Below are 22845 nucleotides of genomic sequence, written 5' to 3' on the forward strand. Positions count from 1 at the left end.
ATGGAACATTCAAGATGGCTGCTTCTCGATTTTTACTACTCTAGTGGCCTTCCTAACCCTTTAAATTTATAGACCAGGTAACGTTATCGAATTATTATTTTCATGTGTTATGTTTCGCTAAATTATTATTTTCATTCGGCTAAAACAATTTTGTGTATTTCAAGGGACTTCAAATTCCCGATACAGCGCATCGTACGTTATTGCAATATGAGGTTATGTCATATCCATCAGAGACATCGGCGAATTTGTATATAATTTCTGCACGATTTTAACGCAAGCAACAGACATTTTCTTACCGAATTGACTTCTCATCCACGGGTAGAGCGGACTTGGTAGGTTGGCAGTGGCCGCACCTTGAGGAGCGGCCTGCTGTTGCTGACTAAGCGGCGACGTGACCACCCCTTGGTGTTGCTGAGGTTGTTGTTGTTGTTGCGGATGCATGCCAGGCTGAGATTGTTGCGACGCCGCCTGCGTTTGCTGTTGCTGTTGGTACATCATGTGCTGCTGCTGCGCCTGAAGATGTTGATGCTGCTGCTGCTGCTGCTGATGTTGTGACTGTTGCGGCTGCATGTGAGGATGTTGCGAATGCATTTGGTGGTGCATCTGCGACTCGACCAATGGCGGGCTGTCCGGTCCATCGAGTACGCTACCCTGATGATCGACCGCGGCCGCTTGAAGCTTGCAACTCGCATAGACAATAGGAGTGGACGGATGTCCGTTCGGGGTCGGTGTGTGTCCCATGTGGCCCATACCGGGGCTCGGGGACGTCGACCTGTAACCACCCAACCCGTCCATGCTGCCGTGCTCCTGTTGATGCTGATAATAGGTCGCGTTCCGCATGTCCATCCGATTGTACGGAGGAAACCTCGGATAAGGCATATCTTGCTGGCTACCAGCGGCCCCATAGTGATGGCCAGGCACTCCCTGACGTAGGAGACTAGGATCGCATGGATCCCCGGTTTGCTGAGATGGCTGTTGTACCGACTGCGTTTGCTGGGGCACCTGGACGGCGGCACCGTAGTGCTGCTGATGCTGATGCGGGTGTTCCACCCCGCCATTACGCAGGTCAGGGATGTACGAATTCGCGAAGTACGAACTCATGCTACTGTCCCACCTGGCCCACCTTCTAATGCCACCTCGATCTTTGTTTTTCCCTTACGTGTCCTCACACTTCCTCGTTTCTTAGTCTTTGACCGTTTCGCAGGGTTTTCAATTTATTCTCCACCTACTACTCCTCCTCTCCTCTCCTTCTTTCTTTCTTTTTCCTCTTCGTTTTTCCCTGTCTTCGTACTGGCAAACTGTATGCTTGTTTTTGTCTTCTCTTCACTTTTAATAGTCGGATTTCTTTTCTTTTTCTTCTTTTTTTTTCTTTTCTTTTCTTTGTACTCGAATACCTGCGTACGGACACACTGGCACACGTCCTTACATATACATGAATAAATTTCTATTATCTATACATATAGTATCACCTCCTCCTCCGGCGCGATTCTCCTCCCTCCTCACGCTCACTCTCGGACAACACGCGCGCGCGCAACACTCTTTGTATCACACCAACATCACCGTGAATCACTTAGCGTATCATCAAATTACGTATACCCTCTATAATACCTCTTGTCTCGTTCCTTTGCCCGTTTATCACACTCGACTCATCGATATAGAAAGAAAAACTAGAAACTGGAGCACTACAGAACCGTGAGTTATCAAGCTGCGGGGAATACTTTAGGGGGGCAGGTTTGAAACTTGTACACTAGGGGGGGGGGGGCGGGGGGGGAAGATGGTAATCAGAGTTCTTCTTCGGTGTGGTACCTTCGTTCAAAACGCCAAGCCGCTCCAGACACGTTCCGTTCCTCTGTCCACCCTGCTAACGAAGTTATGCCACACCTGTAACATGAAAAAGGCGATTCAATTGATTTTACGCACGTCGTATTAAAATATGGCGGAATATTAAAACGGCGACAATTTTCGACGAGAAAATAAAAAAAAACAGATTTTCGTTTCATCGCCATACTTTGTTCATTTTGAATTTCTTTTTCTCTACGATAAAAAGCATACAGATAGAAATAGATTGGAATTTCGTTGGAGTTTCAAAGTACCGTGTTTTATACCGAGCTCGTCCATTGGAACAGTCGCTGAAGCCGGCAAAAGCTCCGTTTGCTGATCTTTCGACGAACTGAACGAACAGAAGTGAGTTTTACTGTAAATGACAGAAGGCGAGTTACACACGTGCTCGTCACGGTGACGGCCATCGCCCAGACGCCAAACTCGCTTGTCCCTTCTGTGTGGGCGGGCTAAACGATCGTTAAATTTGGAAAATTCCCGTCCATTAAGCAACACGGCTACTGAACGCCTCGTCGAGATTCCCCCCAAGTCTACTAATTTTTTTGTTGCACTGCTTGCCGACATGAATTCCGCGCAACTCGTTAGTTAGTACGTAACTAGAATCGTGGCGTTGCCTTTCGTTTTAAGAACATCAGGCAAAACAAAGTTCCAGAGGACGAGAATTATATTTCCGATACAGTGAAATTGATTTTATTAAAGAGATCGTTTCTATAGAGTAACAGACAGTCATTACACATAGCAATAACGTTCGTTTAATTAATAATAGATTTAACGATAGATCGAAAAGTGGCGACAACACCGGTAATTTCGAAAAATTTCGAAACATCGACGATCCGTCGGTCCTTTATCGGCTGGATCTTCAATCTTCTGGACCGATCTTCCGATCAGGCCCGGAAACCTTCCATACCGACCGTGCGTCATTTCACCGGTATCGTCCTGAAGTTAGTTTTTAACTCAGTGCCTCCACCTGAATATCACGTGTCTGTGTACCTACTGTCTCATACCACTTGACGCGACTGAAATGCCTGACTGAAATCAACAACGAAACCTACTTCCTTCGTTCAATGACTACACTCTACACATAATCAAAGCTATTCGCCTGAAGTATGCAAATAAAGTCTCTAAACATCTATTTCGAATGCTTTCTATCAATTCAGTCGTGGCATTAAGCTATGTTTACAGTGAATGAGTATTCGAATAATAAACTGACGTTCTGAATTCAATGAGTACTTGAAAACGAGTAAATATGTATACAGATTCTTCTTATAAGTAAACTGATCTTTACGCGTTTATTAAAAAAAAAAAAATATGGGGAGATATCCAAGATATACCATACTAATATAACTTATCATGATATTTATCGAATAAAACGAATCTCTTCCTAGATTTCTTGTTAGATAAAAATGGAAATTTCCATAAAAGCTGGCAATCAACTTATAAACGCGTGCATTGCGGCTTTCGGGTACTTCATACAGCAGAACGCCAATTGGTCCGAATGCACATCTACTATTATACTAACTATAGCCTTAAACAATTAAACAGACAATTCCTAGAACCGGTTTCTATAAACGAACAAACACCAGCCATCTACAGAACAAATTGGTTGGAAGAGTGAGAGGAGCGAACGATCGCCGATTCCGCAAGTAATAAAAAAGGGAAAAAAGGGCTGCGATTCCAGACGAGAGAATAGAATGCACGGTGCGACGGCATTGTGGGCAGCACGGTGGTCGTATTGGTAATGGTAGAGAGCACGCGGGCACGGGAGACGGGGACGGATGTACAAGGGGCTCGAAGGGTGGGGGGAAGGATAAGGGCAAGGGGAGGGGTGGCAGGTTGAAGGGCTACGGGTGGAGGTGGGGCCCTTGGGAGTTTGCTGTACACGGGAATGGGTCGGACGCGGGACGATCGCGATTAACATTCCGGCCGCTAGCTCGCTGTTCGCGCGGCGCTTTCATTAATTCCAGCGTATTGATTCCTCGGATTGATGAATGGCCGCCGATAGCGATTCCATGCGCTCCGTACTCGGCTGGCCGCGCTCCCCGCACCGCTGCCCGCCTGGATCGCGTATAAATTCTACCTCTCGCAGGATTTTAACTCAATTCCCGCTTTACGGGCTCGCCCTTACGTATTCTTTCCCCTCCACGGAACAGCAACATTGTCCTTCTGCGGCGCGAGTTATTTTTGTTTCTCGTTTCTCTACCTCGCCAACCTCTTTCCCAGCGATCGAGGTTTACGGCTCGTTTCCATTGGAACCACGCGACGCGTAACACTTTGCTTCCGTCTGCTATCCTCTTTCCCTCTTTTCCTTTTCTTCTTTTCTTTTTTTTTTTTTTTTTTGTTGTCTTTTTCCCCTCTTTTGAAGAGATTCGTTCGAACGCAGCTTAGCACAGAGCTTCCTACTTTGGCGCGATTAAACGCGATCGCTGTTACGCCAGCCGTGTAATAAACCGTTTGAAATGGAAAACGTCACGCCTGGGTATTATCGGAAACGTTCGCATTGTCTTGCCGTGAAAACGTTTTTGCTATTCTCTCGTTGGAAAGTGGCGTTTAATTACGTAGAGGGAACTCGTATTTAACGGAAAGCCGCTTCCTGAGCGGTGGAAATGACTGGAAAAATGGCAGATAAATTCTTCCGCGTGACTATCGATGTCGAAATCTGCTTGGACGCCGCAACTTTTTCAAGGGCACGAATTCAGGTCATCGAGCTTTATTCGGTGGTGACACCGACCGGAAAGGGCATAAACTAGCTAGCCATTTAAAGCTCTAAGGAGTTCATATTATTGCCGGCAGATGGCGATGGCGATAGCCAGAAAGAGTGGAAAAAACGGGGTGGAGCGTGTCTGACAGCTGGGTGGGTTCGGGTCCAAGGTGATTGAAAACAGGGTGGAGCGTCACGTGACGCCATAGTTGGATATGGAAGTGACGTCAGGCAGCTATGATGGCCTCTAGTTAACAAAATGGCTCCTCGCTGGGGAATTTCTTTGTCCCTCGCAGTTGTTTACTAGTCGTTGTTATCAAGCTGTAAAAGGAAGTTGTCATTCTATTAGCTGGAGCAACGATTCTCCCAAAAGCCATCGAGCACATAAACTCGTTTGATTCCTTTCAAGTAATTATTCGAACACACCGTCGAAATCAAATGCAACTATCAGCAGGTTTCTTTTTTTCAATCCTACTTTCATACGTACAACGTATAAACATCGAAACGTTAGTGTTTCGCAAGTTGCACCATTTACATGAGACATTTTGCTATTGATCCGTTTGAATAAAATAACCACTTGTCCGCGTCAGCGACGCGTTTCAGTCGCAAAACGTTTAAATAAAACCGGATAACGTATCTATCTATGGCGTACCAATTGCGGTGAAATCTCACTCGACCGATCTTCGATTCAAATATAAAATTCCTGCCTCCGTTTCGCTCGCCACGCCACCTATGTAATCTTATTAAATTAGCAAATAGCCTGCATCTTCTTTACGTTCAACATCACCATATCCGTTTCCCCTGGCTTAAAACAGGAAGCCATAAAACGTACAGCAGAATGAAGAAAGAAAGAAAGAAAGGAAAAAATGAAGCAGAAACTGCTGCCTGCTGCTATTTCACAAATAAAACGTTCGCGTTGAAACACGATACCACCAGCCATCCGAGCGATAAACTGACGAATGCTAATCGAGCGGTGAAATAGTCGCGCGATCACCCATGAAAGTTTCACGCGGTCGTTCGAATAAACGACGAAATATCGCGGCCAGCTGGAAGATTCAGTGGTCACCGTAAACGGTGGCGGCGGGATTTGACAGTTATGGGACTCGTAGCTCGTGCCAGTCGTTCGCACGCCGTGAAACAGTCGTAAACTAAACGAGGTCGTAAAACGGTGGCCCTCGAACCAGACCAGGCCACCTCTTCACTCTCCGTCCATCCAGGAGAAAAAAACAAAAACAAAAACAGCCAACATAAAATTACGACCTTGAGAGCGCATTCCAGTTCCGGCCGCGTCGATCGGAACCCTGCGACCACCGCGTTTCCCGCTGCTCTCGCGGCGGCTTTTTTCCCAACTTCCGCTGCGTCTGATCCAGCTATTGATAAACGCTTCGCACGTGGAATAGCTGGAAAGTTCGTTTCGGCGAATATATTTACGACAGACTGATGAATGTTCGGAAAAATATTTGATAATTGAAGGCTCGGTTGGAATTTTGGAAATTTTGATACATAGGCGTGAAACTAGGTAAACGCTGGTGTTAGAAATGTTTGAGTCTCCATGAGAGTATTGCTTTAATTTCTCTGGCAAAGTTTATTTTCTTCTTTTTTAGTTCTTTCCTCTTTTTTTGTTTACTTTTAATTTTTCAAGGTCGAGGACTTTCTCGATCTTCAATTTTAATAATTTGGTGATTTTATTGAAAATTTTGAAGCGATCACGGACACGTACGCGTGCCAATGTATTTGAACTTTTCTATCCAAAGTTTCCCGAAATGAAAGATTTTATCGGTCGCTTTATCGGACAATTTATCGGACATTTTTTCTTCGAGTTGTGATACCGGAAAAGAGGATGAAAGATATTACACGATTAACTTATCTATCTACATTTTTTATATCCCCACATAGTATTTCAGCATAATTGAAACCGCGTGTCTGATTTTTTTACTTTAATTATAGATTGTTCTTTTTTTTTTTTTTTTTAGTATGACGTAATTTAACACAGAAGAAACAAGTTGCAATAGATAAAGATCGGACAAAATTTACAAATATCGGTACGCGAAATCGTTGAGCTTGATGAATATTTACATCGATCGTGCAGTGTGGAAACAGACGTAGCAGCGCAATTAAAGTCTCATAGGGAACACTAATTGCATGTCATTAATTTACGAACCGCGTTAGTAATAAGCAAATGCTTAGCGAAGTCCGGTTACGAAGTTACGCGACGAGAACGAAAGAAATCCTTCGCATTTTCGAACCCACGAACCAGTTCGAATAAAATAATTATGCCACTTTTTTTTCTAACAAACGTATCTGTTACATAGTAAATTGTCTGAGCGTGCCCTTATCTCGATTCGAAATCTGCATCACTTCCATCCTCTTGAATATGTGTAGCCATCGAGCCGAGAAAGCCGACGATAAACGTTCATTGGCGTAGTAAAACGCACTCTTGTCGATCTTATTTCGCGTAAAAAAAAAAGAAATTAGAACACTCAGCATGACAATTTTCGCTAGGAAACTTCAGTCCCGAGAAACATTATGTTTTCAATGTTAAGTATGTGCAAGTATTTAGGAAAAAAATGTTATTCAATCGGAAATTGACGAAGCGCGGATAAACTCGAGTTTCGCGAAGATCGTCGTTCTGCGTTACAACGCGTTCTATTGGGCTGGCAACTAGGTGATTGCGGATTTTGTCATTAGGTGGCAATCACCAATAGTACGATTACTTCACCAACGCCCTCTTTATTTGTCTCGTTAGAATTATCCGTTTTAGAACGATAGGAAGAAACGATTACAACAACGATAAGTTACAAGAGTTACAAGTAACAATAAGTTACAAGAGCAAATGGAAGAAGTTGTCGATTCGAGAACTACAGAGTGTGTATCGAAAATCGTGGGCGATTTCTCGTAGATTTTCGAAAGTCGAAAATGTATTGTATCGGGTTGGTAACTAAGTGATTGCAGATTTTGTCATTACCAACTAATGACAAACTTAGTTACCAACCTAATATATACAGTTCATTCTGGATGGTTGGAGGCGAGTCGTCGAGAACTGAGATTAGATGGAACAAGATAGCTATAACTCGGCAGTGTTGCAATCGCTACATCTCTTGATTCTCGCGATGCTTCGCCACCTCGATTCGACCCATGAATCTGCAAAACCACAATGCACACGAAATGTAAATAGAACGGAATGCAACGGAGTGATATTATCGGCGAGAGCGTCTCGCGCGTGGTAAACACCGACGGGATCTTTCTCCGAATGTGATTTTGAAATGTGATATCGCTCGAACTGTTCCTCGAAGATATTCACATATACGTACACCCGTTATACTTTTCTTTATTTCAAACGTTACTACTCTCGAATGAAAAATATAGAAAAGTGAAAAGAAAGTTTTAGTCTTGCTGCTTCATCGATTCCTCTTTAATTCTTTGCTCTACATTTCCAACACCTTCAAAAGCTAATAGATACACGCGAGAAAACACACGTACAAGCAACGATAAATACCACGATGTTCGAATACTTTTTCTAGACACTGTAATAAATTCATTTTCTCGAAGAAACAGGTCAAGCGTTACCGTATTTTCGAGTAATTTCTTCATTCCTCATTTTTATAAATTCAGATCACACGCACATATGTTTATATTTTCTAAACAATTATTCCAACATTCTTCTTAGCGTATACAAGAATAAAAAGCGAACGAACTTGTTATCGTTGAATCCACATGAATTTCTTTTCATCCCGTAGAAAAATCCCCGGCAAGAAAAACCTCGCACGAGGAGTAACGGACAGCGTCAAAGTATAGTCGAGGGAAATCAGCGAAGAATACCGTTACGCACGGTGGAAGGTGTCCAGCTGGCGGAAGGTCGAGTAGGCATTGAAGGGTGGCCGCGATCAAGGTTTCTCGAGCGCACCGCTGCTCCATCGAAAAGGATCGCGGTTCTATTCGTGTGTGAGATCGTTTACGCGAACACACATCGAACTGGCGGCAGCCGGACCGGTGAACGGAGAACCAACACGCCAGCGGATCAGCCAAATGCTAACATGCATATGCGATTAGCATAATCGAGTCGGCCTGCAGGAAACCAGTTTGCAAGGCCGCTCAAAAGCCGGCCGCCCAATAGCTTATGTCGCTCTCCACGCACGCCGCATCCGTAATTCCATTTCCCCTACCGAGTTCGCATCGTCTCGCGTCAGCTGACCGCGAGAAACGGACCTGACTGTTCGTTCCCGTCCCGCGCTTCCACCGATTGCAAAATTCATCCTGGCGAACGTGTTTCACCAGGAATCCGATAACATTTAGTATCGCAGTAGGTAGGTTCTTTCAACTACGATAAAGGTCGCTGCGGATACTTTAAAGCGATTAGCAGTGGAGCTACGAACATTCTTACAACATTGTATTGCTTGTAGCATTTATGTATTAGTTTCTTTCGTTTTATAAGAAAATAATGGACGCACAACATTTTCTGTTTTATATTATTTTATAGAATTATGTATGATCCTTTTTATTCCATCAAGATAAAGACCACAACGTTTGATAGATTAGGTTTCATGTTTGTACAAAGACGCGTCTGTCTGTAAAAGAAAGACACTTTTCGGATAACCTAATACCTACCTAAACCTAACCTAACCTAAAAAGGAATGCTCGAATGCGCGACCACCGATGACACATTCTGACAGTAGTTGATTTAGTAGCATAATATCCCAATTGCGTGAGAGGTATATCGGTGATTTGGTCATTAGGTAATAATGACAAAATCCACAATCACTTAGTTGCCAACGAAATAGCTTTGCAGTCCCTGTCGATCGTTTCAGTATAAAACAAGCTGTAGATATCTGCGAATGTTTACAAACGAAGGAAGCACGTTAGGTGCTTGAAACCTGATACACTGTAACTTAATCGCTCCTTGCCAAAACATGCTGCGTGTGTTTCGGACTCTTATTCGAGATCTCCGCTCAATTGCATGCAAGTGTATATTGAAGTTCGTATCGTTTAGCGGTGTTTACATATGACAAGCAAAATTGAGTGCTATGAAGCGCAGAAGCTAATAAAAAACGCTTCGTTGGAAGATAAGGATGCGCGTGAATATTCTTTGCAGTCACTGTATGTTTACACAGTTTCATTTGTTTGGATAAACAGCTTAGCGTTTAATTATATTATTATTAATTATTATATTCATATATATGAACGCCTAGCGATTGAATCTATTTATCTGAACACGATCTACTATTGCATGAAAAATAAAATTAACCAGTTTGACTTCCGAGTATCGGTGTATCATAATATGGAAGTGCGCAATAGCACTTTGCGTGGTGAATAAATGATATACAATTTTCACGCCGGTCGATATGTTCAAGTATACTGACATACATGATTGCTTTTATGAAATATGCTATTTACAATCAATTTCGCAAAATCAACATATTAATTCGTTACGACGTATGATATCAAAATCGTACCGATATTTCATAAATCCTTTGCAAAGTGTAAATTACCGATCACGATAAATCGCGGCGAATAATATACAGCTATATAACAAAATCGAGTTCGAACAGATAAAAAACAGATTATTAAATTCTTCGTGAGCATCTGTCAATTTTTGAAACGGTCGAAAAACCACAGGATCGTGTTACACGTTGAAGATAATTCGCCATCGTGAGTACCAAAATGCTGGTATATTTAGACATATTTATAATAAACAGAGATACCGAGACACATATAGACTTCCGGGTAGCGTTGCTGGCTGAAGGGTGTGCCAAGAGGAAGAAGAGGGTCGAAACAGTAGACCATGAACGTCGTAGATAAATCCTACCAGTGTTTTGCTAGCCGACGATATGTATTACAACCTCGCGTACATTTTAACCTCCCTTTTCTTTCTTTCTTTCTTTCTTTTTTTTTTCTCTCTTCTGTTAGTTTACAACTTACTTGGGTCGCATCGCGTCAGTTAGCATCCTATCTTTTTCTATTTTTCTCTCGCTCGCCTCTCAATTCTGCATTCGAGATTATCAACGCTCGTATTTTTCAACGAGCTGTCCCGACCAAAGTTGTTTTTGTTTTCCGGTCGCGTAGATCGAAGGTAGCCACGTGCTCGATAACGCTTTTTGTCCTCGTAGATACACTCGTTTCAATGAAACCTTTATCGGCTACCAACGTGATTGATTTCCTTTTTTCTTTCTCGCTCCTTTTTTTTTTTTTTTTTTCGCGCCGCCCGATTTCGAATCTCGTTAACACATTCTGCACAACTTCCTGTCCATGTTGCGCGTATCATTTTCAAACGAACGACGAAACAAAAAGTAGCGGAGGTTACGGGATTGTTGGCTCTTCGATTCTAACGTTTAGGGTTAAATAAGAAAATTTTGATACGACGTATAATTTTTTAACCTCAAATATCACATACAATTTTCACATATAAAAGACATATAATTTTTTAAGCTTCTTGAAGTTGATCAAGTCTTCTGTCAGACAAACGAGGAATATCTTAACAGTGTGACTTTCAAAGTTTTGAGAAAGATAAGAAAAAGTATGTTTAACTTGGAAACTAAATAGGAATTTTAGTAGCGTGGCACTGATTGAAAACACATTGAATTTTAAAACTGTTTTCCTATAAGAAATAAGTAGCCTGACTTATTCTCCTCTTTCTTGGTAGTTTTCCACTAAGTCTTTTATATTGTTACTATACTTTTATTTTTTATTTTTACTATTTTTATTTACTAATTGTTACTAATATACTAAATATACAGGGTGGTTGGTAACTGGTGCTACAAGCGGAAAGGGGGTGATTCTAGGCGAAAAAAGAAGTCGAAAATATAGAGTAAAAATTTTTCATTCGAGGCTTCGTTTTCGAGAAAATCGACTTTGAATTTTGGCTCGGTACGCGTGCACTTTATCGCGTCTCGTTGTAACGCATCTCACTGTAGATCGTTGTCTCGATTGGCGTTATTTTTTTAATTTTTAAAATTTTTATTTTATATTTTCGACTTCTTTTTTCGCGTAGAATCATCCCCTTTCCGCTTCTACCACCAGTTACCAACCACCCTGTATATAGATTACACGTGATATTTTACATAGAATATTTATACGGATATGGAAAATTGTAGTACATATTTTTACACATTAACTGGACAAATTGTGAATGTAAAGAATTAAATAAAAAAGAAAAAAATTTTTACACATGTCAAATCAATGAAAACCCCTTTGTCGTCTACTGGAGACCACCGCCGCATTCGACGTGTTAAAAAAACTTCTCCCGCCTGCGACGCCATCGAAACAATCGTTTTTCCGCTTTCGACAATTGAATATGAACATGGCGTTGGCGAACGTGATGCAATCGACGAGCGGATTTCGCACGAATATAATAAATGCAGAGGCAAAAGTCTTTGCTTCGCCGATGACACATAACGTATGACGTTGTATCTCGTAAGCAGATGTGACTCGACGAAATATTTTAATATATATCAGCTCGTGAAACGTGTTGAAATTATCACAAATATGGACACGTTCTGGCGAAACTCGATACGATGAATAATGCGTCTCCTACGACCAATCGCTGTAATTTATTCGACGCGACGGACGACGAGTAGAAGCTTCGGAAAGTATGGAGCGATAAATAGAGCGGATTTTCGGGCGTAATTTACTCGAATCATCTCGATTGGCCTCGTTAAATCGAAAGGCTATCGTAGAAACGCGACGAATAATCCTATTCGGAATCGTGCTAATTTCCCCGGCCATTTTAATCGTCGAACATCATCCTTGAATTAAATGAGAACATCAGAAAGATAGCTAAACGCCAGACCGAAGAGAGATAATCAGTTCGAGCATGGAAACAAAATTTTGTTTGCATAAATTCGAAAGTTTGATTAGCTGCAAAATTATTTAGCTACATTTCACGCCTGATAGCTTCGCGTGACTACTTTCCACTTACAAATATCAAGTATCTTTACACGAAAAAGCTTTCTCGCCAAAGGAAGAGATACCGATCGATAAGAAGATTACAGTTAAAACGAAAGCCAAAAAATATAACGAGTTTTTTATGGCAACAATAACTTCTACACGCTCTTTACTTTCGACGATGAATTTCTAAAATAAGCAGCTGCGTCGACTCGGCCGTAACTGTAGAAACGTCAAGATCTACAGTTATATCGATTTCAATGGTCACAGGTCGACTTGGTTCGTAACGCAAAAACAGTAAACAGAGGGAAGAGAAATCGAGAGAAGAGAAGAGAAGAGAAGAGCGAGGGAGCATCGAGAATTCTCAAAGTAGATCGCTCGAATTTTGCGCGTCGTCCTCGCAACGGGGTGCCTAACATCCAGCGTTGCCATTTACTTCCTGTCACGTTGGTGGCAAAGCGTTGAAAAGCCTAGGAGAATCGCAACGAACCCAACTTTCACATTTTTTCGTGAAAACTTTTTTCTCTACGATCCATGAAATTTAGGGCAGTCAGCTTTCTCTTTTCGACCCCGGCACGTTTTGACTCGAGGGTCAATGGTTTTGTTGAAAAATCAGGAGAAATTAAAGCTGCTCTCGTTAAACTGTTCCACGTGATCTAGTCCGTTTTATCTTGTCACGAGATAACCAACAGAATTGCAGCTACGACATTTTTATCACAGTCGAAAGAAACGAGGTCGTTTAGCTGACAGTGAACCTTTAATATTCGGATTAGCGTAGCTCTGCATGACACAGAAATTTATTTACACTCGTTGTTCCTCAAATCTTTTATTTCACTTTCTTAGAAGATACGCTCGCCGGCGTCGTAATATTCTCTTGTCGAGGTTGAACTTTTGCCCGTAAGATGGCGCGTACATATACGCAACATTGTATTTCAGTAGGTAATTAAGCAATTAACTAAACGACGAGTATATTGATCTTTGGTGAAAGTCATAATGGGTTTCAGTGCAATGATTTTCTTGCGCAACTTCCTGGAAAAACGTCTGTTTATTATTAGCACTGGATAAAAAACTAATTTTTCTCGGAAATTAAAAAGCTTGTGAAAGGGCAAATAAGCTTGCAAATTGAAGAATTATTTGGTAACATTTATATTATCGATACTTTCAAAGATGGATTTCAAATTAATTTTTAATTTTTCTAACGATAATTTCTTCACATGACAGATCAAGATGTTTCGACACAAAAAGTACTAAACGACGCGCGTGACTTCGTTTGCGCGTGAAAGCCAAAGCCGATAGGATCTCGAGCGCTGACATTGCGTACACAAATAAAAAGCGGCGTTTCCTGAGAACGTTAAGTTTCACCTGGCTGACGAGGTTAAAAGTCGCCGGCAAGATTCCACAAGATCTAGATTCCACTTTGTTAATAACCGTGTCTGAGGAGGACACCTCGTACTATCTCATGGTCCATCAAGAAGCAATGAAAGTTTCCTGGATGAACTTTAAAAGTCGCAGCGAGATAGTAGGCGAATTAAGGGAACCTCTGGCAGCATAAAGTCACGGGAACAAGAGCGACAACGAGGCACTGTTTTAAACCGTGGAATTGCTGTAATAAACGGAGAATTAACACTAGAACTACCACACCATATTTTTTTTCTGTAATGATGTAATGACTTTCGCAACGATAACTAAAAGAATAATATAAAGAATTTTAATTTCTTTTTTATGTATTCAAACTGAAAATGATTTTGTATCGAGGCTACTTATACCAATACCAGTCAAAATGACCGGTACTTGTCAAAGTGTAAAAGGGTCCCGCTATCTGTTCATCGAACCCCAATTAACCAGTTTCCTCGTTTCGTACAACTCGCCACTCGTTTTCAAATTTTTACCGCGAATCGTTCGATACGACGATATCAGTTACCAGGAAAATTCCGGATCGATCGCTAGATCGCTAGATGCTAACGCTAGAAATACCACGGTAGTCGAAACGACTGGTTCTACGATTTCATAAACGTGTGGACCCTCGTTTAGGGATGATGGCCCCAGATGGATTAATAATATCAAAAATGTCACATAACGTGGAATTGCTTCTGCAAGAAAGCAATAAATCAATAAATATACAAATATTGTATCATTAGGTATTTTTTAAAGACCAGTCGTTTTCACTGGTTTTGGTAGAAATAGCTTCGTGTTAACTATCGGTAGTTCTAAGTGTTAAAAGTGCGCCGGGAGATTAGCAATTTTAAGAAAGGAAAAATAAATACAGTGTCTGACGAAAGTATCCGAACGTTTACATATGCAAACTCGAATGGCTGAAATAATGTACGTTAAAGGCATATTTGCTTAGACAAGCAGACGTCAATAGGAAGATGGAAGTCTTGAGATTACGTCAGAAAAATTTGAAAAGGACTCAACGACGTAATTAAATGGAAACCTCGAACGAGTGTTGAAATTTTAACCCTGTTACGATTCTCGAATTTTTATATTTCAATATTGTTCACATTTTAGCAAACGACGAGAACTGTATTGTTCCAAGAACTGGTTTAACATAAATTCCGATTTTTCTCATATTACGTACAAATTGAAGATATTTGTGAACGTCAGATAAGATAAGTGGACTATTAAGTTACACTAACTGCCGAGCACCAAACGCGCTTTTTTGTGCTCGACATTCTATCGCTTTCTGCTGGAATATCAACAACCTGTGTATAGTGGACGGTCGTGAAGGACTGTAGGAACCGTACTTTATCGTTCGTTCAATCTTGACAAAAATATGCCATAGAACCATGTTTGAATTCCATTATTAATTGATTCCATTCGATCTTTTCGAGTTGATAGAATTCGCAGTGGTTGTTGTGGTAATTTAAAATTGCTAATCAAAATTCATGATTCAAGATAGCTGGTTTCCACAGGGACAAGTCGAAAGGGTGCGACAATTGATAATTTATGAGCGCGTGGTTAACCGACGGGACAGGGTCTATACAAAGGCCCTAATACTTTTTCAAAACACTATACCACCTTTCGTTACGCGTAACCTTAACGTTTACTCATCCTTATTGCCGACACTCGAACCTTCCATTAGGAAGCACCTTCCTCGGGAAGAATAATTATCGAGGAAGAACGTAACATCTGGAACAATGGTGCCCCGACAGATTTCACTTCCTAATCATTTCCACGAAGATTTCCTAACTGCTCGTTCGATACAATGAAATCCTCGTATCCCCGGCGATAAGCTGAAAAATTGACCACCAACAGGTAGATACTTGAAATCGCAGAGAATATCCAACTATATGTTTATAATAAAATTGAATTTATTAATCAAACGCGATTAGACATTAACGAGAGTAGCTAATCGATAATATAAAATAAAAGGGAAATAAATAAAAATAATTAGTGGTAGAATGAAAGTTTAATGAAATAAGCGTTGTGCAAAATTGTTTAAGTTTGGAATTTTATATTTGATTTTTTAGGATCCCAAGTAACCGTGGATACTCTGGATATTGAGACAAGGACAATTTTTGTGTTTTTATTGTATGAACCAACTTCATCTCAGCTAACCAAACAATCATCCATTAAAATAACAAAGGTAGCTGTTGAGGTTAACTTGTAGAAGAACAAGTGGATGAATTTGTAATAGAAAAATGTGTTGAAATAAGTACAAGTGCAGGTACAGTATATGAGATCAAAATTAAATAAATTGTTGTCATTATTTATTAATTTAACGTGTGATATTGTTCAGGTTGGCTGGTAGAGGAACCAGTGGATGAATTTGTAATAGAAAAATGTATTGAAATAAGTACAAGTGCAGGTATAGTATATGAGATCAAAATTAAGTAAATTGTTGTCATTATTTATTAATTTAATGTGTGATATTGTTCAGGTTGACTGATAGAGAAACTAGTGGCTGAATTTGTAATAGAAAAATATATTGAAATAAGTATAAGTACAAGTATAGTGTATGAGATCAAATTAAGTAAATTGTTATCTTTATTTATTAATTTAATACATGATATTGTTCAGGTTGGCTGATAAAGGAACCAGTGGATGAATTTGTAATAGGAAAATGTATTGAAATAAGTACAAGTGCAGGTACAGTATATGAGATCAAAATTAAGTAAATTGTTGTCATTATTTATTAATTTAATGTCTGATATTGTTCAGCTTGGCTGATAGAGAAACTAGTGGATGAATTTGTAATAGGAAAATATATTGAAATAAGTATAAGTACAGGTATAGTGTATGTTGATCCAGATCCTCACTCTTACAGCGTTACAATACAATAGAAGAAGCTATGACAGGGACGTTCATATATTTATAGCAAAGTACATTATCAAAAAGTTAACCTTGGTGAGTAGCTGTAGCTACAAGAAACAGCAATAAAAATCTGCTTATAGCTCTTTTGTTTCCACACCTTGTAACCCAAAACATAATTTATATTCAAGACTACAATAATATGCACCTCTCCCTATTTACAATATTTTTGTTTCACTAAATTCTATTTTCTGCGTAATAGCTGCCTCCAGGTCACGGATATACACAAATAAAGATGTAGAGTTTTTCTTCAAGTAATTACTTCAACAATAATCAACGCATAGATCGATGCAAAGTTAATGCGAAAGAACGACTGAACGTGACAAAGAGCGAGGGACGCGTGTCTTCGCTGAGAGCGTCGGCAACGAGGTCGAAATTACCACGGTGAGCCTTTATTTCGTCGCGAACGCGCGAGGGGGTACCTATAAGAGCGGCGAGACACGACGGAGAGTGGAAAGTTTTGACGCCACCCTATAAATCAAGCCGCGGGTTCGCTCGGCCGAAACGTTGCACGGTCTCACCCCGGTTCTCCAGAGTTTCGCTCACCGTATGTCTCCTTCGCCTCTCGGCACAGACAGCTTGTACAAGGTGAGTCAAAAATTCCAACAGTTCCACCCCGCCTCCTCCACCACCTTTTCATGCTACGGCTTCAACCCATCCCTATCTCCATCCCCCAGGCCGTCCAGCTGCCTTGACTTTGAAATAATTACCCCGGAGTTAATTTATGTCGCGTTCGGGGAACGACGATGCGATTTTTTTCCGAATTAACACGCCTCTATGCTCTGGAAAAATTGCACCACTCACCCTTAGAGGGGAATCGCGTGAAGCGTGAATAATATAAGAAATGGCTAATTACGTATTACACGTGATTTGCTTTCTAACTTTGTTTACGAGTTTCATCGGATATTGAAGTTTCATATTCGTTTTGTTATACAGAGAACAATGTATCATTGTTTCTTATATATGTCGTTGTTGTAAGAAGTTTGAATTGGAAATATGAAAGAGAGGAATTTGTAGCGAATGAAGAAGAACGTATAGCAATATTAATCTTGTTGAGGTTGAGGTTAGGTTGGTAGGTTAGATTCCTGATAGAGGAACCAGTGGATGAATTTGTAATAGAAAAATGTATTGAAATAAGTACAAGTGCAGGTATAGTATATGAGATCAAAATTAAATAAACTGTTGTCATTATTTATTGATTTAATGTGTGATATTGTTGAGGTTGACTGATAGAGGAACCAGTGGAAGAATTTGCAATAGAAAAATATATTGAAACAAGTACAAGTGCAGGTACAGTATATGAGATCAAAATTAAATAAATTGTTGTCATTATTTATTGATTTAATGTGTGATATTGTTGAGGTTGACTGATAGAGGAACCAGTGGATGTATTTGTAATAGAAAAATGTATTGAAATAAGTACAAGTGCAGGTACAGTATATGAGATCAAAATTAAATAAACTGTTGTCATTATTTATTGATTTAATGTGTGATATTGTTGAGGTTGACTGATAGAGGAACCAGTGGATGAATTTGTAATAGAAAAATGTATTGAAATAAGTACAAGTGCAGGTATAGTATATGAGATCAAAATTAAATAAACTGTTGTCATTATTTATTGATTTAATGTGTGATATTGTTGAGGTTGACTGATAGAGGAACCAGTGGAAGAATTTGCAATAGAAAAATATATTGAAACAAGTACAAGTGCAGGTACAGTATATGAGATCAAAATTAAATAAATTGTTGTCATTATTTATTGATTTAATGTGTGATATTGTTGAGGTTGACTGATAGAGGAACCAGTGGATGTATTTGTAATAGAAAAATGTATTGAAATAAGTACAAGTGCAGGTACAGTATATGAGATCAAAATTAAATAAACTGTTGTCATTATTTATTGATTTAATGTGTGATATTGTTGAGGTTGACTGATAGAGGAACCAGTGGATGAATTTGTAATAGAAAAATATATTGAAATAAGTACAAGTACAGGTATGGTGTATGTTGATCCAGATCCTCACTCCTTCAGTGTTACAATACAAAAGAATGTAACAGGGAACACGTTGATATATTTATAGCAAAAGACATTACCAAAATGTTAACTTTGTTGTGCAGCTGTAGCTGAAGGTTACAAGGAACAGCAATGGAAATCTACTTATAGCTGTTTTGTTTCTAGACCTTGTAACAAGGTTACAATAATATGCACCTCCTTATTTTGAATCTTTTTGCTTCACTCAATTCTATTCTGTTTGTAACAGTGTCTACAGGTCACGGGTATACAAAAGAAAATGTGTAGAGTTTTTCTTGAAGTAATTATACTTGTACACTTATATATATTGTTATTGTAAGAAGCTTGAATTGGAAACATGAAAGAGAGGAATTTATAGCGAATGAAGAAGAGCGTATAGCAATATTAATCCTAGTATGGACAACTAAAAACCCGAGTTACCTTTTATATTTATAAATAAAAGCGTGAAATATTACATTTTCAAGCTTAACATTTTAGTTACTTGCATAAGGATTAACTACGTTCCATCTTATCTGATGTTTCCTTGCTGCAACGTCGTTCCCCAGAAATTTACAGAGATATGAGACAGTTTACCTTTAATTGTCGTCCATTAACTTAAATTTACTACACTTACACTTAAACCGATAAAGCTGTAGTACAATTCACATCAAAGAGACATCGACATTTTCTTCACTTTGCCACGACTTATCAAGAGTAACAAGAACCTGCAATCATCGACAATTCTCTACAAGCTGTCCTTCATTATTTTCAATTCTCGCGCAATTTTCAAGATCACGCACGATTAATAAAACATGAAAACAAATCGCTGTATTTATAGCGTTGCCAATCTCGTCAAATTTACACGCAATAAGAATCACGTTCGTTCATTGTAAGAAAGAAAAAAAAATAGAAAAAAAGAGGATACATTGTTGCAAAATAAGTAAATGCAAATTTCGCTGGTTGTGGCAAACTTCTATACAGCGGCGGACGAGCCAGAGATATCGCGCCACGATAATCGCGCAAATGTCCGGCGCAGAGGTAACATTTAACTCTTACATATGTCGCGCTCGTGTTCAGTGTAACGGTATGCGTACAACACTCTTGTACACATTGCTGCCTGGCTACAGATATTATACAATTAACAGATATAATTAGCAAATGGTGAGCTGGCTATCTTGAATCGCGTTGGAACGAGAGCGCGCTTTAACATTGAGATCGAATTTCGTCGAAGGGAAACACCGTAGGGTCGCAGAACATTTCATGGTCCTCCGTGAAACGTGCAACGTGCAATAATAAATAAAAATATACAAATTTAGCGTATAAACGAAATAACTAACATCTAAATATTTTATAATATTTTATTGTTTATTGGACTGATAAAAGAGGAATAGAAAGAACAAATGTGTATTGATCATCAATGTGAGATCTATGTACAGTGAAGAGCATACAAATAGAGGCAATTGTTGTATAAAATTCAACTCGATTTAATTAACCAATTTTTTCACCAAGTTATCAAAAGGAAAGGTAATTTTTCTCTCCTGTTTTGAAAAATTGACGAAACTCAGACTGAAAGGTATGTTAGAATTTTGGGAGAAATTTTCTGCAACCTAAAACTCAAAGAATTTCTACACGATTTCTACTTTACATGGACTATCAATAAGCGTTAGCATTTGACACTAGAATTTACGATTTCATTCCAGGTATCCATCCTGCCAACTACATCTCCACGAGATAAACTCAGGTATCTCATCCCCCGGAGAAACTCCACGAAAGATCAGACCACCCTGCGACGTCCCTTACACTAACTAGCAACGAAGTGGCCTATCCCAAAGGAACCGGCGATAATCGAAAGAAAACCGAACTAGGGTCTACTACCCTCTATTCCACTATAGACAGGCTTCTGTCCGTGCCTTGCCCGTAGGAAATACGTTTCCGGTAGCTTGTCCGGCTGTCCGTAGGAGTCGCATGACAGATAGAAAGGAGCATGGAACACAGAAGGGGAGAGGAAGAGACAGAGAAAACCGATAGAGTGGCCAGCAAGCAAGAAAAGGAAGATATTGGGAGGAGTAGCGGCGATGGGGCAGGGTGAGAAGCGAGGATTCGGCGGAGTGGTTGGTTCAGGGGTTGGTATTGGATGCTGCCTCGGCGAAGCTCACGGTAGGGGTAGTTTGACAAGTTGACAAGAGCACAAAGGTCGTGGCGGAGCCGCAAGAGACGTGGAAGGGGTGGAAGGGCGAGGGCTGCACGTAGCGGAGCCTAGAAAAGAGGAGTGTGGGAAGAGGAGGCGTCGCGATGCTCAGCGTCCGACGGAGGGTTACCGGATAGGGTAGTAGGGGGTTGAAAGCCCGGTAGATTCAACGCCGTGAACAAAGGCCGGCTGGCTTCGCCCCGCTGCCTACTCTCGGACTTTGGAAACGAGATCGCATACACACACGCCACGGGTACCGCGTGCCTACCTCTTCTGTGTGCGTGTGTTCTATTAGTGTGCGTCTGTATGCGTGTGAGAACGCCACGAACCGTGTGCACCATCGGTAGGTATATACCGCCCAGAAGGGGAGTTAGAGTTTGCTCGCTCGACCCGATAGATACGAGCGAGCCGGGCCTAATATCGAAAGTTCCTGGCTCGAGCTGAAACCGTGCTTAATTAAATCGGAAGGCCGTGAGAGATAACCGGCGCGTCCCTCCTACGATGCTCGACGAGAGCGTCTGGAAAACACCCGTGTACTATGGATGGGGTTCATGACGTGGCAAGAATGCAGCGGGGAAATTTGTCGCAGCGAAGAACCGATATACGGTGGACCGTCGGTGGCGATTAGAGCGTCTGAAGCGTCTAAATGTGATCACTCGTTGGGAAAATTCAACGATTCCGGTGGTCGTAATATCATTAGCCTCGAATAGAATGTTACAGTTTAAAATTGTGAATTGGAAATGGCTAAATACAATTTACATTTCATACACTGTCGGTCTTATTCGATATTCCTATTTCGTGTTAAAGAAATACGGACATTGTTGTAGCCGAAGTGGCCTTATTCTCGGTTTGTCTAACAGAACGACTTCATTATCGACAACTTAAAATTTCTCTGATAATATTAATCTTTATCGATAACCTACATGCTAAGTCCATTAACAAATGAAGGGAGACCTGTGGAATGACTCACGCAATGCTTCCTTAAACATATTCGTGGAAAATTAACGCATTTACAAATTCTCTATCCTACAAAAAAACGAGAAAATTCCACAAACGTATTTCTATTCTATACGGAAGAATCTTCGGTTCCTCTTTCGCCTCATATTTCTCTGATATGTACACCTCCGCATATACCTGATGTGCAATTCACAGCTCGTAAAAAGATCATCTCGTGAACTGACGAACGAATTTGAAAGGGTGTCGAAGCGAGCAAAATCAATAAACCGTCGTAGCGTGCAGGATCACCGACCCGATCGACGTTTCGCGGTCTCAAGTTACGTTTCTAATGATCCTCGCGGCACTAGCCGACCGCGATAAATCATGGCAGCAGCTCGTAAACCGTAAGGAGCCCCGCTGCACGTATCAATGCGTATACGACACACACGCGAACAGGTCAACGAGAAAGGGAGGCGGAAAGAGTCGGGTACATCGTGTTGAAGTCGTGCCACGATATAAATGGAACGTTTTTGCCGAGCACGCCTTATATACATAGACGCTGGTTAGCTGAAATATTTATTGCTTTTTGAAGCGTGTATCGGCGGCCCGCGGCGTGCTATTGCAGAGAATCGTTCGACTTGTTCACGGCCATGGTTTCTATTATTTCTTCCTTTCTCTTTTCCCCTTTTCGTTTTACTTGATCGATATGACGCTCTTCTATCCACGGTTTCCATCGTTCTCATATTTCTCGGAATATAGGTTAGGTTCTGCGAGTTTCGCTCTTCTCTGATTTGACGTTCATGGAACGGAAGAGTTGAAAAAGAACGTATTTCGATAGGGGTAGATTGGATACTCGAAGAGAGCAATATTTTATTACGATTTTTTTAAGATTGTTTCTCTTCTATATTTGCATACTTTCTCGCACTTTTATCGAGAACGACGTTAAACAAAAGTTGGAATATAATTGCAAGCTCGATAAGATTG

The 22845-nt window shown here is 40.5% G+C and overlaps 1 protein-coding gene across 6 annotated transcripts in view; it reads right to left on the reverse strand.

The window, feature by feature from the left end:
• LOC117242267 (homeotic protein antennapedia-like) overlaps positions 1 to 22845 on the reverse strand; it is a 350813-nt gene that overhangs the window by 11126 nt on the left and 316842 nt on the right. For all 6 annotated transcript variants that reach the window (XM_033508807.1, XM_033508805.1, XM_033508806.1 and 3 more), the window contains exon 2: positions 297 to 1881. In XM_033508807.1, the coding sequence (XP_033364698.1) occupies positions 297 to 1101 (805 nt within the window). In that variant the 5' untranslated portion in view covers positions 1102 to 1881. The remainder of the gene's footprint in view (positions 1 to 296; positions 1882 to 22845) is intronic.

The sequence above is a fragment of the Bombus vosnesenskii genome, unplaced genomic scaffold (genome assembly GCF_011952255.1).
Source record: "Bombus vosnesenskii isolate JDL3184/JDL3185 unplaced genomic scaffold, Bvos_JDL3184-5_v1.1 scf7180000016273, whole genome shotgun sequence".
In the NCBI taxonomy this organism is placed as follows: Eukaryota; Metazoa; Arthropoda; class Insecta; order Hymenoptera; family Apidae; genus Bombus; species Bombus vosnesenskii.